The following is a 19,646-nucleotide window of genomic DNA, read 5'->3' on the forward strand; positions in this document are numbered from 1 at the left end:
GAGTACCTCACCACAAGAAAAAAATCCTCTAAATTAAGTGACTAAATTATCGTGCAAAAAGTGTACTAATAGAAAAGGGCCCTAGCGGAGGCAGTAGATTTCTGCACTAGATGGCATTCTGGTCTTCCAAAATCACGTTTTTTGTTTTAAATTATTATCATCTGCTTCTCCTACTATATGCAGTTCCCAGCAAGGTATATGTTGTATCACGTTTAATGCTCAACAACTGTATGAAGAAGGTGGTAGTAATCACTGGCCGCGTTTTATACATAAGGGATAGAGAAGTTGAGTAGCTTGCCCTACATCATAGCCTGTAAACAGGTGAGCCGTTATTTGAACACAGGCAATCAGATTCCAGATTCCCAGCTCTTAAACGCCTCTATTGTTTTCTCAACTCTAAGATTCCCGAATCCCTGATTTTTAAAAAGTTTCACTTGCCATTTTGAGAACTATCACAACACGATGTAGTTCGCATATACATACGGACCATTAAAACAATGTTTTTTTTAAAAGTATACCGAAAAAAAAGCCAAATACTTCATATGCACGAAAAGCCTAAGTAAGTACTGTAGATGCAAATGCGGTCTAGAAACGCTTAACAATAAATACTTAACCTGACACTCTCCAACGCCCTGCGGGGCGTTGGAACCCAACCTCCTCCGCGCGAGGGCGGGATTCCGCGGGCTGTGGGAGTCAGCGGCCGGCGCGCAAGCTCCGAGCGCCGTGCCGCCTCCTGTCTACCCGGAGCCCCGCCCACTCGGGCCGCGAGGGCTGCCGGGACGGCCCCCATCTTCCTCACGCGCGGTAGGCCAGCCGGCGGCGCTGGGAAGTGGAGACGTTGTTGTCGCTGTTAGTGTTTGCGCGGCGTGGCTTTGTGGGACCGGGACCTTAAAGGTGAGCAACTCTCGGTGGCTAAAGAGACGAAGTACGAAAGGATCTGTTTTGAGTGGCGACGGCGCATTTCATTTCCTTGTAGTCTCACGCGGGTGCGTCCACTCCCCGCCGCCCGCAGGTTCCGGGCGAGGGCCGCGTGGGCCGCAGCCCGAGGCGGCGCGCTGGGCTGGGAGCGGAGGGGCACGGGCCGGGGCGGGGTGCAGACCTGGTCTCTGAGAGGAATGCAGGAGCCGGGCTTTCTCCGCACGAGGCTGGGGCCCAGGAGAGCCAATGGTTGCCTTGGGACTGGGCTCTGGCGGGTCCTTCGGACGGAGGCTGCTCGCATCCCTTTTGCGTCTCTAAGACTTCCTAGCTCCACTGCCTTCTGGTGTCTCCCGGGGCAGACGTTTCGGGCTACTGGTTAAGTTTATGAGGCGGTTGGGGGTGGTTAATCGCCGGAGGCTTCCTTGGATCCCGTGGGACAAACTGGAGGTCGGGGAATGGTGGGGCCGCAGGTGTTCCTCTGGCGTCACTCTCTAGGGTTTTTGGTGTCCCTTATCCACTCACGTCAAGGATTCTGTGTGAAGTGAGACAGTGTAGGTAATATTTCACTTCTGGTTGTACACTCTGGAAAAGTATCTCAAGAGACGAAGTTCCAAAATTGGGTAGGCCAAAGAAGTCTTGTGCGGACCAAATAATTCATCTCATTCACCCTTTGCTTTGTAATGGGCCCTAGATCATGGTAACAATTTAGGAACGTAGGTTGTGGTCGAAAAACAGTGCGTAAGATTGAGTAAATTTTGTAGTGGGATGGCATCATACAGATCCCTACTACAAGAGCTTCCAGTGTGCATCCAGGTTATTGCATAGCAATTACAGTTGATAAAGCGATTTCCAAGAAGTGTACCAAAGATAGTTCTTATGAATATACTTTGGTAAATGTGACTAACTGGGTGGTTTAATAGAGCGCTGGAGGCAAGTGATTTGAAATCTGAAGACTGGGTTTGTGATCCCTAGCAAACCAATCTCACAACCTTACGTTTTCCTGCAACGCTAATGTCAGGGATGTGAAACAAGAAACTGGCTATAAGGTTAACCAATATATTGGTGAATTAGGGAACAAAACCTCCGCTTAACATTATTTTAGTGTCCCCAGACTCTTAAATTATTTTCATATGTTCCTTTACATACAGCATCTAATCTAACCCTGATGGTCATATTTGATTTTTTTCATTCTAAAGTTATATGGTACTTAATCTTTGCTGATAACACGTTTTTGGTAAGTCAGTGACTAATTTTAAAAGAAATGCAACCCATACCAAAGAGGACTGAGATGCATAGAAATATACTGACAGATGGTGATCTGCTTAAAGCTGGAAATGGTAAGTAGCTGAATGGAATTTTTTGCGGAAAGCTTGTTCATCAGCTAAGTGAAGGTAACTACTTGCTTTGTTATAGAGGTGGAACAGTGATTTACTGAAAGGGTTGCAGATTATCTATAGCTTTTCAATTTTCCATTACTTATTCCAACATTTTCTTTGGTTGAAATTTGAGAATTTAGAGAAACTGAACCTGTGAAATTAAAAATTCTTGATTTTTAAGAAAACAATATGATACTGATAATTTTAAAACATTCTTCTAATCTTGAGTGTTATGTAAAAATAATAATAACCTCTTTATGCCAATTTGGGAAAATTTACAGATAGCCACAATGGCCGAAAATGGTGATAATGAAAAAATGGCTGCTCTTGAGGCCAAAATATGTCATCAAATTGAGGTATGGTTTTTATGATACTAAACTGCAAAAATGTGCTCTTTGAAAGGAAATGTAGAGCCTTAAAACAAATACAGAAGGAACATTTAATTTCACTATATTGACCCTTTAAATGTTTCATGTAAAGTATTAAATATCTGGTTTGTCTTTGATTCTTGGAATTAGATGAACTTATAATAGTATACAGTTTTGTGTTAGTGGAGCCAATTTATGAAAGCCAAGACCTACAAACATTTCAAAAGGTAATTCTATAAACTAGTGTTACCTTTTTGCTTTAGTTTTCTCTTCTGTAAACTGAGGATAATAGTAAAACTGTCCTCATAAGGTTGTTGGTGAAGATTACATTAGTTAATAAAATGTAAAACATTCAGAAGAGTTCCTAGCACATAATAAGAGAACATAAAATGTTTTGTAAAGTACCTTCCCTTGTTAAATAACACTTTATCTATTTAAAGGTCCTAATAGATTTTTCTGCCCAATTAAGCTGAGTTCTTGGCTATTATAATTTGTAACAGAGTATCTGTTTCACAGTCATTTTAGCATTTTTTTTTCTTTTACCTTAGGTATTGTATTAAAATGGAAGCTTTACAGTGTCGATAATGGCTGCATGGGAAATTCCTCACTTTCTGTTCTTACTGAGGAACTTCAGATCATACTATTTAATAGTTTTTGCAGTTATCAGAACTTTTTTTTTTAAGTTACACTTTGCCATTTAAAATGTCCTGTGCTATAACTTTTTGTACTAATTTAATTATAATTGGGAAGAAAAATTACTAAACTGTTCATTTAATATTTAGAACAGTACAAAGCTGTATATAGACAGAGTTAACAATGTCCCTTCCACAGTCTGCCACCTCTCAAATTCTGTCCTTCTGAAGTAATCAAAGTCAAAAGTTTGACACTTTCACACTTTGTGGTCAGTGCTCATACTAACATAATATTTTTATTTCCTTTTCCCCCATCAAACATGGGACGCATTTTGGGAGGGTAAAGTTTCATGTCATCAGTAATTTACCCAATTCCCTATTTGATATGTAGGGTATTTCTAATTTTTTAGCTATAACAGTTCCATGATCAGTTAGTTAGTTAGTTTCTTTCCCCGTTTCCTTTTCCCTTTCCGTTCTTTTTCCTTTTTCTTTTCCCTTTCTTCCCTTTCTCCCCCCCCCCTTCGTTTTAAAAATCAGCAAATCACTATTTTTATTGGCTGTTTCCCTACTTGGCCTTAAGATCAGCGTAACAGAGAGAAAAGTTTAATCCAATTTTACATTAGCATTTTCCTCTTTTTTTTTAAATTAGTTTCTTTTTAAATATAAATTCAGTTAATTAGCATATAGTGTATTATTAGTTTCAGAGGCAGAGTTCAGTGATTCATCGGTTGTATATAACACCCAGTGCTCATTACATCATGTGCCCTCCTTAATGTTCATCACCCAGTTACCCCATCCCTCCAGCAACCTTCAGTTTGTTTCCTGTGGTTAAGAGTCTCTTCTGGTTTGTCTCCCTCTCTGATTACATCTTGATTTTTCCCTTCCTTTCTCTGTGCTTCTCTGTTTTGTTTCTTAAATTCCACATAGGAGTGAAATCATATGATAATTGTCTTTCTCTGATTGACTTACTCCACTTAGCATAATAATACCCTCTAGTTCCATTCACATGATTGCAAATGGCAAGATTTCATTATTTTTGATGGCTGAGTAGTAGTCTCTTGTATATAATATACTACATCTTCTTTATCCTTTCATCCGTTGATGGACATCTGGGCTCTTTCCATAGTTTGGTTATTGTGGACATTGCTGCTACAAACATTGGGGTGCAGGTGCCCCTTTGGATCACATTTCTATCTTTGTGGTAAATACCTAGTAATGCAGTTGCTGGGTCGGAAGGTAGCTCTGTTTTCAACTTTTTGAGGAACCTCTGTACTGTTTTCCAGAGTGGCTGCACCAGATTGCATTCCCACCAACGGTGTAAGAGGGTTCCCGTTTCTTCCACACCCTCGTCAATATCTGTCCTTTCCTGACCTGTTAATTTTAGCCATTCTGACTGGTTTGAGGTGGTATCTCATTGTGGTTTTGATTTGCATTTCCCTGATGAAGAGTGATGTTGAGCACTTTTTCATGTGTCTGTTGGCCATTTGGATGTCTTCTTGGGGAAATACCTGTTCATGTCTTCTGCCCATTTCTTGATTGGATTATTAGTTCTTCGGGTGTTGAGTTTGGTAAGTTCTTTATGGATTTTGGATACTAGCCCTTTATCTGATAAGACATTTGCAAATATCTTCTCCCATTCTTTCAGTAGTCTTTTGGTTTTGTCGACTGTTTCCTTTGCTGTGCAAAAGCTTTTTATCTTGATGAAGTCCCAATAGTTCATATTTGCCTTTATTTCCCTTGCCTTTGGAGATGTGTCTAACAAGAAGTTGCTGTGGCCGAAGTCACAGAGGTTGCTGCTTTTGTTCTCTAGGACTTTGATGATTCCTGTCTCACATTTAGGTCTCTTCATCCGTTTTGAGTCTGTTTTTGTGTATGGTGTAAGAAAATGGTTCAGTTTCATTCTTCTGCATGTGGCTAATTCATGATGAATATCTTTATATATAAATCTTAGTAAACATGTTTACTGATTTAAGGTAAAATTCATTAGAAAGAGATGGACCGGCTCGGGTTATGCACGTTTTTAAAAACCTTTGATTCTTATTGCCAGTTTACATCTCCCTCTGCATGACCATTTCTCTGTGTTCAGACCAATACTAGGTATTCTTGTTTTTAGAATTTTGGCCAGTTTGTTAGGTGAAAAATGCTATTTCATTGCTTTAAGTTGCATTTCTTCTTATTTTTAGTAATTTTTTTTTATGTCCTTTACCCATTTTTCTATTAGGGTTTCCAGGGTTTTTTTCTTCTCCCTTGATTTATAAGAATTATTAACAAACTTCTTTATTTGTCTTTTACTTTTTATGTTACTTTTGGGATTCCAAGTAGTCACACCTGAGTTTTTTCATGTATAGTTTTTTTGTTTTTGTCTTTTTTGCTGTTATACTGAGAGTGCCTTTATGCTTGAATTAAACGCTCACCTGTTTTTTTAATTTGTAAAAATTAGAGTTATTAATCAGTGTATTCCAGTTCTTTTAACAGTCTCTTCTTTACACACTGATTTGAAACAAGAGGCTTTTCACATACTAAATCCTTAACTATATTTTTATTTTATTTAAGACTTGATAGTCTATTGACATATCTGCTAATTACATTGTTTCAGTAATCAATTTTTAGTTTTATCTTTCTGCTAATTTGTATTATAAATGTTTTTTTATCATGTATTTAGGAGAAAATGTTTATTGTATTTTTTAAAGAATAGAACATGGTGATGTAATGGTAATTAAAAACTCCAGGAGTGGAGTCAATATTGTACAGTGCTCTGAAATATAACGTTATTATCTTGCAGTATTATTTTGGTGACTTCAATTTGCCACGAGACAAATTTTTAAAGGAACAGATCAAACTGGATGAAGGCTGGGTACCTTTGGAGATAATGATAAAATTCAATAGGTAAAAACCTTTTTTTATTATTTTATCTTATTTATTATTATTTTTTAAGTAGACTCCACACTGGGTGTGAAGCCCAATACAGGGCCTGAACTCACAACCCTGACATCAAGACCTGAGCTGAGATCAAGAGTCAGATTCTTAACTAACTGAGCCACCCAGGCACCCCAGTAAAAACCTTTTTTAATCATCTTTAGATTTTTCTGTAAACAGGTGCTACCACTAAGTTTTACAATGCTTTTATATATATTCTTCAGGTTAAACCGTCTAACAACAGACTTTAATATAATAGTGGAGGCACTGAGCAAATCAAAGGCTGAACTCATGGAAATAAGTGAAGATAAAACTAAAATCAGAAGATCTCCAAGCAAACCCCTCCCTGAAGTGACTGATGAATATAAGAATGATGTAAAAAACAGATCTGTTTATATTGTAAGTGGGGCTTTAACACATATTATCTTAAATATCTTATTTAGAAAAAAACTTAGTAGAGTGGATAAGAATAAGGACTCAGGAATCATAGCTTTACCACTTACTGTGTATTCTTGAGCAATGTTCTTAACCTGGCTAAGCCTTATCTTCATAAATGGAGATCATATTTTTTTATTTTATAGAACTTTTGTGAGAATTAATGGGAAAACCTGTATAACATTGTACAAAATCTTGGGCATATTGTAAGCACCCAGTGCCTGTCAACTTATTTGTCAATAGCTAAACTTGATAGTAATTTTCTTTAGTGCCTGAATTTTTTTTTTTTAAAGATTTTATTTATGTATTTGACAGAGAGAGACAGCCAGCGAGAGAGGGAACACAAGCAGGGGGAGTGGGAGAGGAAGAAGCAGGCTCATAGCGGAGGAGCCTGACGTGGGGCTCAATCCCAGAACGCTGGGATCACGCCCTGAGCCGAAGGCAGACGCTTAACGACTGCGCCATCCAGGCAGGCGCCCCTAGCGCATGAATTTTTTAAGTAGATTTTTTTTCATTCAGGAAAATTAAGACATACAAAAGTAGATTGACTATATAATGTACCATTATCCAACTTCAACAGTTAACACATGATTGATATAGTTTTATCTCTGCCCCAAGTGGATTATTTTGAAGATTTTATTTATTTATTTGAGGGAGAGAGTGATACTTGCGAGAGAATGAGCAAGTGAGAGAGGAGCAGGAGGAGGGGCAGAGAGAGAGATTGCCTGGACCCCAGGATCATGATCTGAGTCGAAGGTAGATGTCTAACTGACCGAGCCACCCAGGCGCCCCCCAAGTGGATTATTTTGAAGCAAATTCCAAATAAGTCACTTACATTGCACTAGAGAACAGTGGCTCAGCTCTTAGCCAGCGCTGTTAAACATTTCAGAGACAGAGATAGATATAGATAGATGTGTATATCCTGGCTTGGTTTCAAGACAAAATGAATCAGAATTTCTGATAAATTGTTTACCTGAAAATGCATTTGTGCATTTCTTTTCTATTCTTCACAGAAAGGCTTCCCAACTGATGCAACCCTTGATGACATAAAAGAATGGTTAGAAGATAAAGGTCAAGTACTAAATATTCAGATGAGAAGAACATTACACAAAGCATTTAAGGTATGGTTGTATAATGTTACAGACTTTTCTGTATGATGTCACAGCTTTTTCTAGTTGAAAAATATATGGGACATTTTTAAAAAGAGTTTTCTTCCCCTTTTAATAGGGATCAATATTTGCTGTGTTTGATAGTATTGAATCTGCTAAGAAGTTTGTTGACGCCCCTGGCCAGAAGTATAAAGACACAGACCTGCTAATACTTTTCAAGTAAGTCTTTATGTTGCTTATTTTGGCCACTTAGTTATATGGAATTAACACACTAGGATACAGAATCTGAAGAGCATCCCCTGTAAGGACACTATTTTTAGAATCCTTGAGCATTCTTTGATGAACACTTGAAATTTGCTCAGTGGAAACTACTGGTCCTTTGAGACCTTAAGGAAGTGTTTTTTAATACCTTTTTACTGTTAACAGTTAATGAAGGTTAAGTTTAGGGGGTTTTTTTGCATCTAATACATATGATCAAGTTAGATAGTAAAATTTGGGCTTTTGTGTGGTTTGAGAATCAATCCCTGTCCAATTTCCAGTCTGTCGTTATTTCTCATAGTCTATATATACCTGTATTTGTTCAGTACAAAGGATTATTTAATATAGATTTGGACCACGTTCTTTAATGTGTATGGGTCAAAAATTAGAACAAACCAGAGCATTTTTTTGATAAATTTAGGCCATTGTCCCGTACTCGCATTATATAATCTTCTAAGTGCCATGTACTAAACCTGAGACTTAAAGATGTACTGTGATGAATCACATAATTAAGGTTAACCCTCAAAAGTATTTTTTAACGTGATTTTCATAATTGCTCATATTCTTGGGTTTCAGAGATTGTAGAATTTTCTCCTTTTGTGAAAGTAACACTGTAGAAAATTCTACAGAAAGTTATTCACATAAATCCTGGTTTACTTTTTTTTCCTATACATGAATGATAAAATCAATCAGATTGGTATGGACATCAGGTTTCTTTTTGTTCTGAAATTAGATAGTAGTGATGGTTGTGCAGTACACCTTTTAAAAGGTATATATTCTATGAAATGTGAATTGTTTTTTAGTTAAGTTGTTACTAAAATAAATAATTTCCTTGGCATCTTTTGAATTTTTAGGTAATTATGTTGATAGTGTAATATTCTTTCCTGTGCTGAAATCATCCAAAATAATTTGCAGTCTTATTTTGTTCTCAAGAACTCAGCCCCTGTATTTTGTTCTTTAGGGAAGATTACTTTGCAAAGAAAAATGAAGAAAGAAAGCAAAATAAAGTGGAAGCTAAATTACGAGCTAAACAGTAAGTACGTTGAGCCAGTTGTTTTAATTCCTTAAAGCTTTAACACAGGGATAGAGTTAGTGGTTCTGGGAAGTGGAACTTGATGAGTTTTGAAATAAGTAGCAGTAGGCTTTTCTTTTGTTAGCGAAACATTAAGATCTTAAGCTGCCTTGATAATTTGGGAGCCACATTGTGTTGCACTCTAGCCATGAGCAATCAGAAAACCTAACGATTGGCTTTGGTTATTAAGCAGTGTGTGATCATGATCAAGGTTAACTTTATCAGGATTTAATTTTCTCATGCAGTAAATGGAAACATTCTAATTAACATTTCTTTTGTAGAGAGCAAGAAGAAAAACAAAAGTTAGCAGAAAATGCTGAAATGGTAAGTATATATTATTGATATCCAAAGCTATATTTCAAATTTATGAGAATAAAAAAGTGAGGACTTTTCTGAAGCAAATATGTAAGTCTATAGTTGTCATTGTACTAAAGTCGTAGCCCAATAATACTGCCAAAATCATTACCTATCCAGAGAAAAAACTTAGTAACTAGATTTATATAATAACTAATACATAGCTAATTAAATATTACTTGTTGAAGAAATTAAGTAAGTTAAAATCAGAAGCCATTGCAGAACAAGGGATGACATAGGAAAATGCACTAACTGTTAAACTACTTTAAAATAGCATTTAAAAGTTTCTAGCTTTTTCCATGTATTGGGTATAGAGGGGCTTAAGCCATTTCTGCTTTGTGGTTGTTTTTAAGAAACTTTTTTATTGCTTTGTATGTTTTTATAGAAATCTCTAGAAGAAAAGATTGGCTGCTTGCTGAAATTTTCAGGAGACTTAGATGATCAGACCTGTAGAGAAGATTTGCACATCCTTTTCTCAAGTCATGGTGAAATAAAATGGATAGACTTTGTCAGAGGAGCAAAAGAGGTTTGGAAACATTCAAATGCTTTTTAGCAATCAGTTTAAAAATCCATAGAAACTTAACTTTTAGAAGACAACATTAGTAGAAACAATTTTTTTTATTAATGTTAGTTTATGAAGTAAATGAACGTGGTCATTTACTTTCCATTTTGTTACTGCCATCATGGATGTAATGTCTGATATTTTCTGAATTATGCTATGAATAACTGTTGGTATTAGTGACTGCAAACTTTGTGGTAATTTCCTGAAGTTCATTTATAATTCACTGAAGTTGATAATGGCAGAGAAGATTTGCAAAGTAGGAAAAATTTTTGAGCAAAGGAATTAACTATGGAACTAAAAAAAACCTTAAGGGTGTGGTTTTCATTGTTTGTCTTTGGTATAGGGGATAATTCTTTTTAAAGAAAAAGCTAAGGAAGCACTGGATAAAGCCAAAGATGCAAATAATGGTAACCTACAATTAAGGAACAAAGAAGTGACGTGGGAAGTACTAGAAGGAGATGTGGAAAAGGAAGCACTGAAAAAAATCATAGAAGATCAACAAGAATCTCTAAACAAATGGAAGTCAAAAGGTCATTAGTTCTGATTTGTCTTTGACCATTGGTGATTTTAACTCATTTGCTTGTTCAGAGACTGTGACAAGAGATTTAAAACATTTCTTATGGATTTCTCAATTATGTTTCTATAGGTCGCAGATTTAAAGGAAAAGGAAAGGGAAATAAAGCTGCCCAGACTGGGTCTGCTAAAGGAAAAGTACAGTTTCAGGGCAAGAAAACTAAATTTGATAGTGATGAGGAACATGATCAAAATGGTGCATCTGGTAAGTTTTTGGTACCTTCAAGAGAAATTATTTGTGGGGAAGAACAGCAGTGTGGTTTTTCACCTTCTGTATAAGTGATATTCTTGGACTATGATTTACACAAGTTATCCTGTGTTACAAGTGGAAAACAAGATGTTTGGAAGCTAAGCTTAGAGAGTAGAAGATCTGTACTAAAGAAAAGCCTTCTTATTGGTGTTGGGAAGTTGCTGCTTTTTTTTTATTTGAGAGAGAAGGAGCGCGAACATGAGTGGGGGGTGGGCAGAGGCAGAAGGAGCAGCAGACTCACCACTGAGCAGGGAGCCTGGGATCGTCATATGACCTGAGCCTAAGGCAGACACTTAATGAAACTGAGCTACCGAGGCGCCCCAGGAAGTTGTTGCTTTTTAAACAATTATTTTTAATTATGCTCAGTATTGAAAGAGTAATGCTTATATAGTGAACTTAATAAAAATTCTGTTATTGTATAGGACTAGTAAAGAGAGCAAGAGAAGAAACAGACAAAGAAGAAGAACCTACACCAAAACAACAGAAAACAGAAAATGGTGCTGGAGACCAGTAGTTTAGTAAAAAAAATTTTTATTCATCTTAATTAGGTTTTAAGCTGCTTTTGTCTTTAGAGGCTTTTAAAAAGAAAACCGAATTAGATCCACTTCAATATCAACCTGTAAGAAAGGAAAATTTTTTGTTTAACTTGTCTTTTTTTGTTATCCAAATGAAGATTTTTTTTAAATGTATAGTTCTGTTTGTGTTATTTCGAATTATTCAAATATCGAAAGACTCTTCCACTAAATTGCCTTTGTAATATGAAAATGTATTAGTACAAATTAATAAAATATCTACTATATAAAAAGAGCAAAAACTTAGTTTTTTATTTTTGTGCCTAAAGCATTTGAGAAAGAATATCTTAAACCAGAATATTGGCTGTTATCCCCATCGATAATTATTCTATATCCTAGGCTAGCTTTCTATATTTACTCAGGCAACTTTATAACATTGCAAATAATTACTTATTGAAAAGTTCTTCAGTACTGAATGTAGGTAAGCCAGAATCAAGAGACTTACTGATTTCTTTTTATGAAATTTGTATGATGCTGGCAGGTCATATCGCAGCTCTATAAAACAAAAGCCATCTAAGAATAAAAATTCATTTGCTATATACAAAAATCACTTACATACACACACATATGTAAAATAAAACAAAATTAAGGAAGTACTTAACCCTGGTAAGCGGAACACTTCAGACCTGTCACTTTAACTTATCCAGAGACTGACTTGATATATTCCCAAGATTAGCCATGGCTAACTGAGGTTGGCATTTCTGCTATTTTGGTCATTTATGCCAAAATTTGAGGTTATGGGGAAGAATTTGAAAGGATAATAGTTGGCCAGAAGATGATAGTACCTTTCTAATTTCTTAATCTATGGCTAGCAATCATAATAATCATGCTTGTTTTTAAAATTTGGATTTTAATATTAATAGTAAGTAGCTAATTACTTTCCTATTAAGCTCTCAAGTGAAAATACATTTTTCTTATTCTAAGAAATAATGTAGGTTCTCCACACTTACTCATCAGCTTCAGAGGGATGGCAATAGACTGCCTATCCTTCATATTTTGCAACATAAATTCTCTATAGGTTATAGCTCTCAAATTTTAATGTGTAATCAAATCACCTTCAAATAAATCTTTTTAAAATGCTTATTACAATTCAGTAAGTCTGGGTGGAGCCTGAAATTCTGCAAGTCTCATCTCCCAAAGGATGTCAATACTAATGGTCTGAGGACCACATCTGGAGTAGCAAGGCACTGGCTTGGTATACTTGGAATTTTTCTGAGGTGCTCCAGGTTCCATGTTACAATACCTTAAGCTAGGTAAGGAATGACAATCCTGGATAAATAAGAGGACTGACAGACTTCCACATTACATTAGTAATTATGAATAGGACTAGTTATATGGTTAACACCACAGTGCTAATCCTAGTCAGTTTATTACCAAATAAAGAACATTTCCCCCTTATTGTACTCTTACTTCAGCCTTCAGAATTACTTGGATTATCATTAGTTTCTAGGTATATGTTTTTCCCATTTTGATGTTTGTGAATATTACCCAATTTGCTAATAAAAATGTATCCAACATTTACTTACAGTGTGGATGATTATATCCTAGCCCCCACTAAAAGAAAAAAGCTTCATGTTCTCTGACTCAAGGGACAATTTGAAAATTGAAATGGAAAGGTAATCAGGCATGATTTGGTGGTATTTTCCATGAACAGATTTCAAACAGGTCTGACCCACTCCAAGCCCAAGCTGTTATATCACTATGATGCTCTATGTTGTTCTGTCTGAGCCTGAAGTGACCAAATACTTGGGTGCTGTTAGGAATTTTCAGCAAAATGCATAAATTGGGACAGTCTTAGGCAGACATTGATATCCTTTTTTTTTTTTTTTAAGATTTTATTTATTTGACAGAGACAGCCAGCAAGAGAGGGAACGCAAGCAGGGGGAGTGGGAGAGGAAGAAGCAGGTTCCCAGCAGAGGAGCCTGATGTGGGGCTCGATCCCAGAACGCTGGGATCACGCCCTGAGCTGAAGGCAGACGCTTAACGACTGTGCACCCAGGCGCCCTGACACTGATATCCTGTCTTTACTTCATTTCCAACCCATTACCGACCCCTCACATTCTGCCAAACTGAAAACGTGTTTTTTTTTTCCCTTTTAAAAGATTTTATTTATTTGAGAGAGCACACAAGCTGCGGGGAGAGACAGAGGGAGAAGGGGACAAGGGGCTTGATCCCAGGACCCTGGAATCATGGGCCAAAGGCAGCTGCTTAACTGACAGAGCCACCCAGGTGCCCCTGAAAACATGTTCTATGCATCTTTTCTTAGCACCTATAAAATTCTGGTTGAGCTAATGTATTATTGACCTTAAGTAATTAGGGTTTAGATATATTGTGTGAGAAACTTAAAAATTGTCTTACCTGCAATAATATCTATCTTGATTTTCCATTCTGTAGCTTTCTTTTGAATATGCTGAAGATAACAACATGTTAATGTGAGCTGATTTTTAAAATAATTTTTGAGAATTGCTTTTTTGCTAATACTTCATATTAAGTTTTTAAGCTTCTAAAATATCATTAGAATTTAGACTCTTAAAATATTTTCAACTGGATTAGTAGTATTTTGAAAATAAGAAACCAAGCCATTTCAATATAAGAGTACAGTATAGGTGATGAAGCTGAACTCAAATACCTCGACCTCTAAGATAACACAGGGAAGTGGTAGTTTGGATTTGAACCTACGTAGTGTGGCTCTGTAGTCTATGTCCTTAATCACTGTTGTATTGACAAAAATACACCCAATTTTCTGGAATATATCTTCTACACTCCCATATGTTATATTGCTGGCAAGAATAATGAAAGAGGGAGGTTCTGAACTCAGATTAGTTTAGCTTCAGTCTCAGTGTTCTTAAAAGTCAGGTCTTACTGCCTCCCTTATGTACATAAAGGGACGATGGGACTACCAGGACTTAGGCAAACTAGGACATATTGTAACCTTAGCTATACCACACTTCCTCTTCTGAATTATAGTCTCTCCTGGTAATAGTTCCTGCCTGAGCAAATCTTTGACGAAGAAGTTATATAGGTTGGAAGAAAACTAATCACAAATGCTAGCTAGTTAATGGGAAAATTGTTTCTAAGTGCCAGATGTTTAAAAGGTTGAGGAGAAAGAGATACCCTGATAATTAGTATACACAGCAAATCCTTAAAACACTGTCATGAATTTTGAAGTAACAATATCATGATGATTTGAACTTACATCTCTAGTGGAGGACTTGTGTAAAGAGTATACTGCTGTTCTTGCCATTTCCAAAGCAGTCTTCAGAAATGCCATATCTGTCCCTGTTAAGAGTAGAAAAAGCTCATATTTGCTTTCTATACCTGTTAATCAAAGCAAGATTAAATGACTACCAGGTATTGAAAAACTTTCTTTCCCAAATTCCAAAACAGACACTTCAAATTCTTCCTGAAAAGAGACAAGGTACAAAAAAGTAAAATATAGGGTGAGCCTGGGTGGCTCAATCGGTTAAGCATCTGCCTTTGGCTCATGTCATGATCCCAGGATCCTGGGATTGAGTCCTGCATTGAATTGGGCTCCCTGCTCAGCAGGGAGCCTGCTTCTCCCTCTCCTGCTCTCCTCCCCCAGTTCATGCTCTATCTCAAATAAATAAAAAGAAAAGTAAAATATGTATCTTTTAAGGCTGATAGAATAAAACAGAATTATACTATCTTCTTTAAATAAGGCTAAAGTAAAAATTTTAATGTTCCAAATTAACAACTCTTTCAAGAGAGAAGAGAATAGGTAGAGTAGTAATCAGAATCAGGCAGGAGCTAGAGGGATAACTTTTTTTTTTTTTTTAAGATTTTATTTATTTGACAGAGACAGCCAGTGAGAGGGAACACAAGCAGGGGGAGTGGGAGAGGAAGAAGCAGGCTCCCAGTGGAGGAGCCTGATGTGGGGCCTGATCCCAGAACTCTTGGGATCACGCCCTGAGCCGAAGGCAGACGCTTAACGACTGAGCCACCCAGGCGCCCCAAGGAGGGATAACTCTTTAAACTGTTCATCACTTTGGGGTGCCTGGGTGGCTTAGTTAAGTGTCTGTCTTAGGTTCAGGTCATGATCCGCCCGGTCCAGGGATGGAGCCATGGCCAGTGCCCTCCCCCAAGGAAGTCTGCTTCTCCCTCTGCCCCTCTCCCACCCTCCCTCACTAGCTCACACTCAAATATATCTTTAAAAAAACAGGCTATTCATGTCTTCCTCTCACAGACTTTTTAATCCTCCTTGCCTATAGCATACACAGGATAAATAGCCACAGTCGGTCACTATTACTGATGAACACATGTTGAAATCCTCATTGTGTTAAGGGATTAAAAAGAGGTTCTAAAAGTATAAAATCCTTTACAGAATTATAAGGGTTAGGTAAATCATTCTTGAAAGCAAAGTATAAATAGTAAATTAATAAAAAGACTATTCACTTAGTACAAACAGGTGAAAACAAAGATTGAAAAAGTCAATTTCCTAGACATTCATTAAACAAACTGAAATTGTAGTAGTTACACAGCTAAAAGACTGTATTTAATGAACAGTGATAAAATCATTTAACCTAAACAATAAGAAAATGTCTTTTAAAACTTGCTTTGCTACACATACATTAGTACAGCTGAATTTTTACTAACCTTTATTATTTTTGGTCCCAAAGGGAGGATTCATAATTACTGTATCAAATGACTTGGACATTCTGTTAGATAATGAGCACACATCACATTGAACCATGTCAACATTTGTTAACTCAAACTCTTCCACATTCCTATTAAATACTTCCAACGCATCTTCATCTATGTCAAATCCAACACACAACCTATAAATACAGAACACACACAAAGAATGACTATTTATAGCTCCCAAAGCAAAACAATAACAAAATCAAAACCATATACCTTTTTAACCCAACTGGCAAAGTAAGAGTGAGTGTTGCCTTGCAACAGCATGATTTCCCAACCTGGCAGGGGTTGGAAATTCAGGTGTGTATAAAAGGGAGGCATCTGATAGCTGCTGTCACACTTGTTTTTTGTTTTACCGTCTGCTCATTCAAAATGTACTCAGTATCAGATTCTTGCTCCCCTCATCTCATACTGTAGAGTCCCATAAATCTAATTTAGTTAATCCTATTTTTGTTTCTTATTCCGGCCACCCTATACCCAAACATTATATACAGGATCACCTACCCCGCTCCTAACATTGCAGTTCCGATGCTAAGAACTCCACAACCACATCCTAGATCTGCAACCACTTTATTTTCAATGTCATCATATGTATTATGGATTGTATAGAGCATACATGCTAAAAGATCAAAAAACATATTAGGGAATAAGAGCAAGTTGATGACCAAAATCCAATTCATGTAAATGACTAATGCAATTTCTTGTCTTGCATTATTCCCTCCCCACATGGTGTTCCAGATTACTAAAAAAAAAAACCAAAAAACAAAAAACAACGTATAATATCTTGGTATGTAGTAAGAGGCCCCAGAAGGAACAATAACACACACCAGTGGTTCCCAAAAACTACTCTGGTGACAATGCCAAGAATGACAAAAATTTTGAAATAAAATGAGAAAAATAAGGTTAAAATGTTTTTTCTGGGGCGCCTGGGTGGCTCAGTCCTTGGGCGTCTGCCTTTGGCTCAGGGCGTGATCCCGGCGTTCTGGGATCGGCCCCACATCAGGCTCCTCCGCTGTGAGCCTGCTTCTTCCTCTCCCACTCCCCCTGCTTGTGTTCCCTCTCTCGCTGGCTGTCTATCTCTGTCAAATAAATAAATTAAAAAATCTTTAAAAAAAAAAAGTTTTTTCCTCAGCCTGCTCAAAATATTGTCTCACACACCTATATACCAGTTCTTTCTTTGATCTTGAAACATTTTTGAAGGATGGTAAGAGTAAATACGTTTTAAAAATATCTTTCCTTGTCAAAATATAAACTTGGCAACCCTGTATCAGTCAGTCTCCCAAAACTGTTTTAAAATTTTACTGATCTGTGAAATCTATAAGTCTGGGAACCACTAATATTGAACAAACATTAACATTAAAATAGCCCAGAACTTTCTGACAAGTTTGTCACCAGAACACAGGTACCCTAACTGCAAGCTAGAATGGGAAAAGTCCTATATCCACAATACAGACACATATACTCATGATCTACAGATACATATATTCATAATCTAATGAGAAGCGAGGAGCAGAGCAGAAGCTGCTGAGATCAGAAAGGGTTCTTTCAAATACACAAAGGTCTGGGATATATACTAAAAGTTAAGCATGAATTAAACCACTCATCTCTCCCTGTGGATATGTGAACCAGCAAGAACTACTGGCCATCACTGATGACCTAGTACCCAGAGGTTTTATCAAAAACACAATTAGGGGCACCTGGCTGGCTCAGCTGGTGAAGCATGCGACTCTCGATCTCAGGGTTGTGAGTTCCGGCCCCACACTGGGTGTAGAGATTACTTAAAAATAAAATCTTAAAAGAAAAATCCACACAATTAGAGGGATATCTCAGTCTGACTGCTGTCCCAATTAGTGCTGCAGGTGTTAGTGACTTCGAACCTGGTATCTCGAACAATTAGCACATCCATGTATGTGCATGCTACACCCTGAGTATGAACAACGGATTTTTTAAAAAATTAGACTTCACTAAGAAACCGTACAGTCAGAATACACTAAAGAAATCATCTAAATTGAGAAAACGGGTCTTAACTCAGACTGAGTTTTGTGCCAGTTTTTGGTGGGAATTATGACAATATGCTGGTGTTAAGTGCAGGTAAATACTTTCATTGGCTGCTTAGAAACAGAACTATGTTGAAGCTGGGAGGGATTCCCAAATTAATTTTCCCAAGACTCCTCAATGACTTTGGCAATACATTTACTAAATATGAATGGTTTTTCCTGTGTTGTCTCCTGTACTCCCAGTATCAATCTCTTGCATCAAGCAACACTGATGACTCTCAGATCATTAAAAACTGAAACGCATCTTCATCTTTATAGCACCTATTCTGGATTTGTTAAACGCAGTCTTTTGGCTGCCAACTCTAGTATTCATTCTAGAGAGGGATATAGCACAGGAATCCTTGCACTTGCAATTCTTTGCAATAGAAAATTGATTCTTATTTAGCAAATGTGTACTAAACTCCTAACCAGTAGCAGGAACTCTTCTAAACACAGAATTATGTGAACACACGACCGACAAATTCTTTGCCTTCAAGGAATTTATAGTGTAATGAGAGAAACAAACACATTAAAACGATGTCTGACAGTGTTAAAAGGTATGCAGGAAAGCAAGCAGTGAAACAATAAAGCGGCGGGGGTGGGGGCTGTCTTTAGCTGCGGTGTCAAGGAAGCCCTATCTAACATGATTATGTAATCTCAGTGCAGAATTCCTCTAGACGTTCTTTGTATTCAAATAACTGTTCTATTTTCATTATGGCCTAAGTAGATAGGACAAACCCGGGGAAGCAAAGACGTGGTCACCAGCCGCCCTACCTGCAATGTGCGGCCTGGTTGGATACTGTTCTAGAAGTAGCTTGGGCTTTTCGAATCCATCCACCTGTTGCAGGCGACTTTCTAGTTCCTTAAGCCTTAATTTCTTCATTTTTTTTTTAAGTGTGAGTTCGCCGGATTTAACGGCCCTGGATCTGCAGAGAAACTCATTTAACCTGCATCTCCCCCCATTTCCCCTCAACCCCACCCCGACCCCACCCCTTTTCCAGCTCCACTGGCCAGAGGCGGGCTGGGGAGGCAGGGAGCGAAGGGCACACCTAGCCCAAGCTGTTCCTGCTTTCTTTCCAGCTCCAGCAGCGGGCGGAGTCTTCGGCCAGCTTTCGACCCGCCTCAAGGGTAACCCGCGCCGGTCTCGGGCTTCTGAGAGACCGCGGCGGCCCCGGCCTGGCCTGAAGTCGACGGACGATTCCCCCAGCGGCGTCCGGGAACTTCAGGCGACGGATCGCGCAGGGACCGGGACCGGAAGCGCTGCCACGCACGCGCGCCCGTGTCCTCCGCCCAGCAGCCCCGCGCCGAGCTGCAACCGCGGCCCCGCGCATGGGTTCCGTCGGCGACCCCGGAGCGTCATCCACCCCTATCCCGGCCGGGTTCGCACGACCTGTAGCACCCTCCCTTCTCGAAGCTACGGAACCGGCCTCCACCGCCTGTCACAGGGCCCAAATTCTCTAGCTTTCGTTGAGTACCTGCAGACCCTCAAAGGATGGAGGAAGAAAGAAGGTGAAAGTGACGGTTAAAGTCACGGTCACTTGGTGTTAAGGCCGGGT

General features: G+C 38.1%; 2 protein-coding genes across 3 annotated transcripts; one reads left to right on the forward strand and one right to left on the reverse strand.

Annotated features, from left to right (window-relative positions):
- The first annotated feature begins 741 nt into the window (after positions 1-741).
- On the forward strand, positions 742-12,916 carry SSB (small RNA binding exonuclease protection factor La). The gene is made up of 12 exons (XM_002916501.4): positions 742-894; positions 2,576-2,650; positions 6,077-6,180; positions 6,435-6,609; positions 7,659-7,766; positions 7,873-7,973; positions 8,974-9,045; positions 9,366-9,408; positions 9,824-9,964; positions 10,344-10,530; positions 10,647-10,778; positions 11,246-12,916. The coding sequence occupies exons 2-12, from the start codon at positions 2,585-2,587 to the stop codon at positions 11,335-11,337; spliced, it is 1,221 nt and encodes a 406-aa protein (XP_002916547.1). The 5' UTR covers positions 742-894; positions 2,576-2,584; the 3' UTR covers positions 11,338-12,916.
- METTL5 (methyltransferase like 5) lies at positions 11,338-19,365 on the reverse strand. Of its 2 annotated transcripts, XM_011221366.3 has the most exons (8): positions 19,140-19,362; positions 18,865-19,016; positions 16,559-16,673; positions 16,010-16,191; positions 14,592-14,674; positions 13,754-13,805; positions 11,841-11,890; positions 11,338-11,440 (listed from the first exon to the last, which is right to left on the reverse strand). In XM_011221366.3, exons 2-8 carry the CDS (start codon positions 18,971-18,973, stop codon positions 11,402-11,404), a joined length of 630 nt encoding a protein of 209 aa, XP_011219668.1. In that variant the 5' UTR covers positions 18,974-19,016; positions 19,140-19,362; the 3' UTR covers positions 11,338-11,401. The 2 variants fall into 2 exon arrangements, with proteins under 2 accessions (XP_011219668.1, XP_034510602.1); XM_034654711.1 differs by lacking the exon at positions 18,865-19,016 and having other exon boundaries at positions 19,140-19,365.
- Positions 19,366-19,646: the final 281 nt, after the last annotated feature.

This window comes from Ailuropoda melanoleuca, chromosome 2, assembly GCF_002007445.2.
Source record: "Ailuropoda melanoleuca isolate Jingjing chromosome 2, ASM200744v2, whole genome shotgun sequence".
Lineage (NCBI taxonomy): Eukaryota > Metazoa > Chordata > Mammalia > Carnivora > Ursidae > Ailuropoda > Ailuropoda melanoleuca.

Coding starts and splice junctions, on each gene's coding strand:
- SSB (XM_002916501.4), top strand. CDS start 2,585: ATGGCCGAAAATGGTGATAATGAAAAAATGGCTGCTCTTGAGGCCAAA. Junction 2,651..6,076: donor AAATATGTCATCAAATTGAG/GTATGGTTTTTA, acceptor ATTATCTTGCAG/TATTATTTTGGTGACTTCAA. Junction 7,974..8,973: donor GACCTGCTAATACTTTTCAA/GTAAGTCTTTAT, acceptor TTTGTTCTTTAG/GGAAGATTACTTTGCAAAGA.
- METTL5 (XM_011221366.3), bottom strand. CDS start 18,973: ATGAAGAAATTAAGGCTTAAGGAACTAGAAAGTCGCCTGCAACAGGTG. Junction 13,806..14,591: donor ACAAGTCCTCCACTAGAGAT/GTAAGTTCAAAT, acceptor TGTTATCTTCAG/CATATTCAAAAGAAAGCTAC. Junction 11,891..13,753: donor CAAGATAGATATTATTGCAG/GTAAGACAATTT, acceptor TTTGTTTTATAG/AGCTGCGATATGACCTGCCA.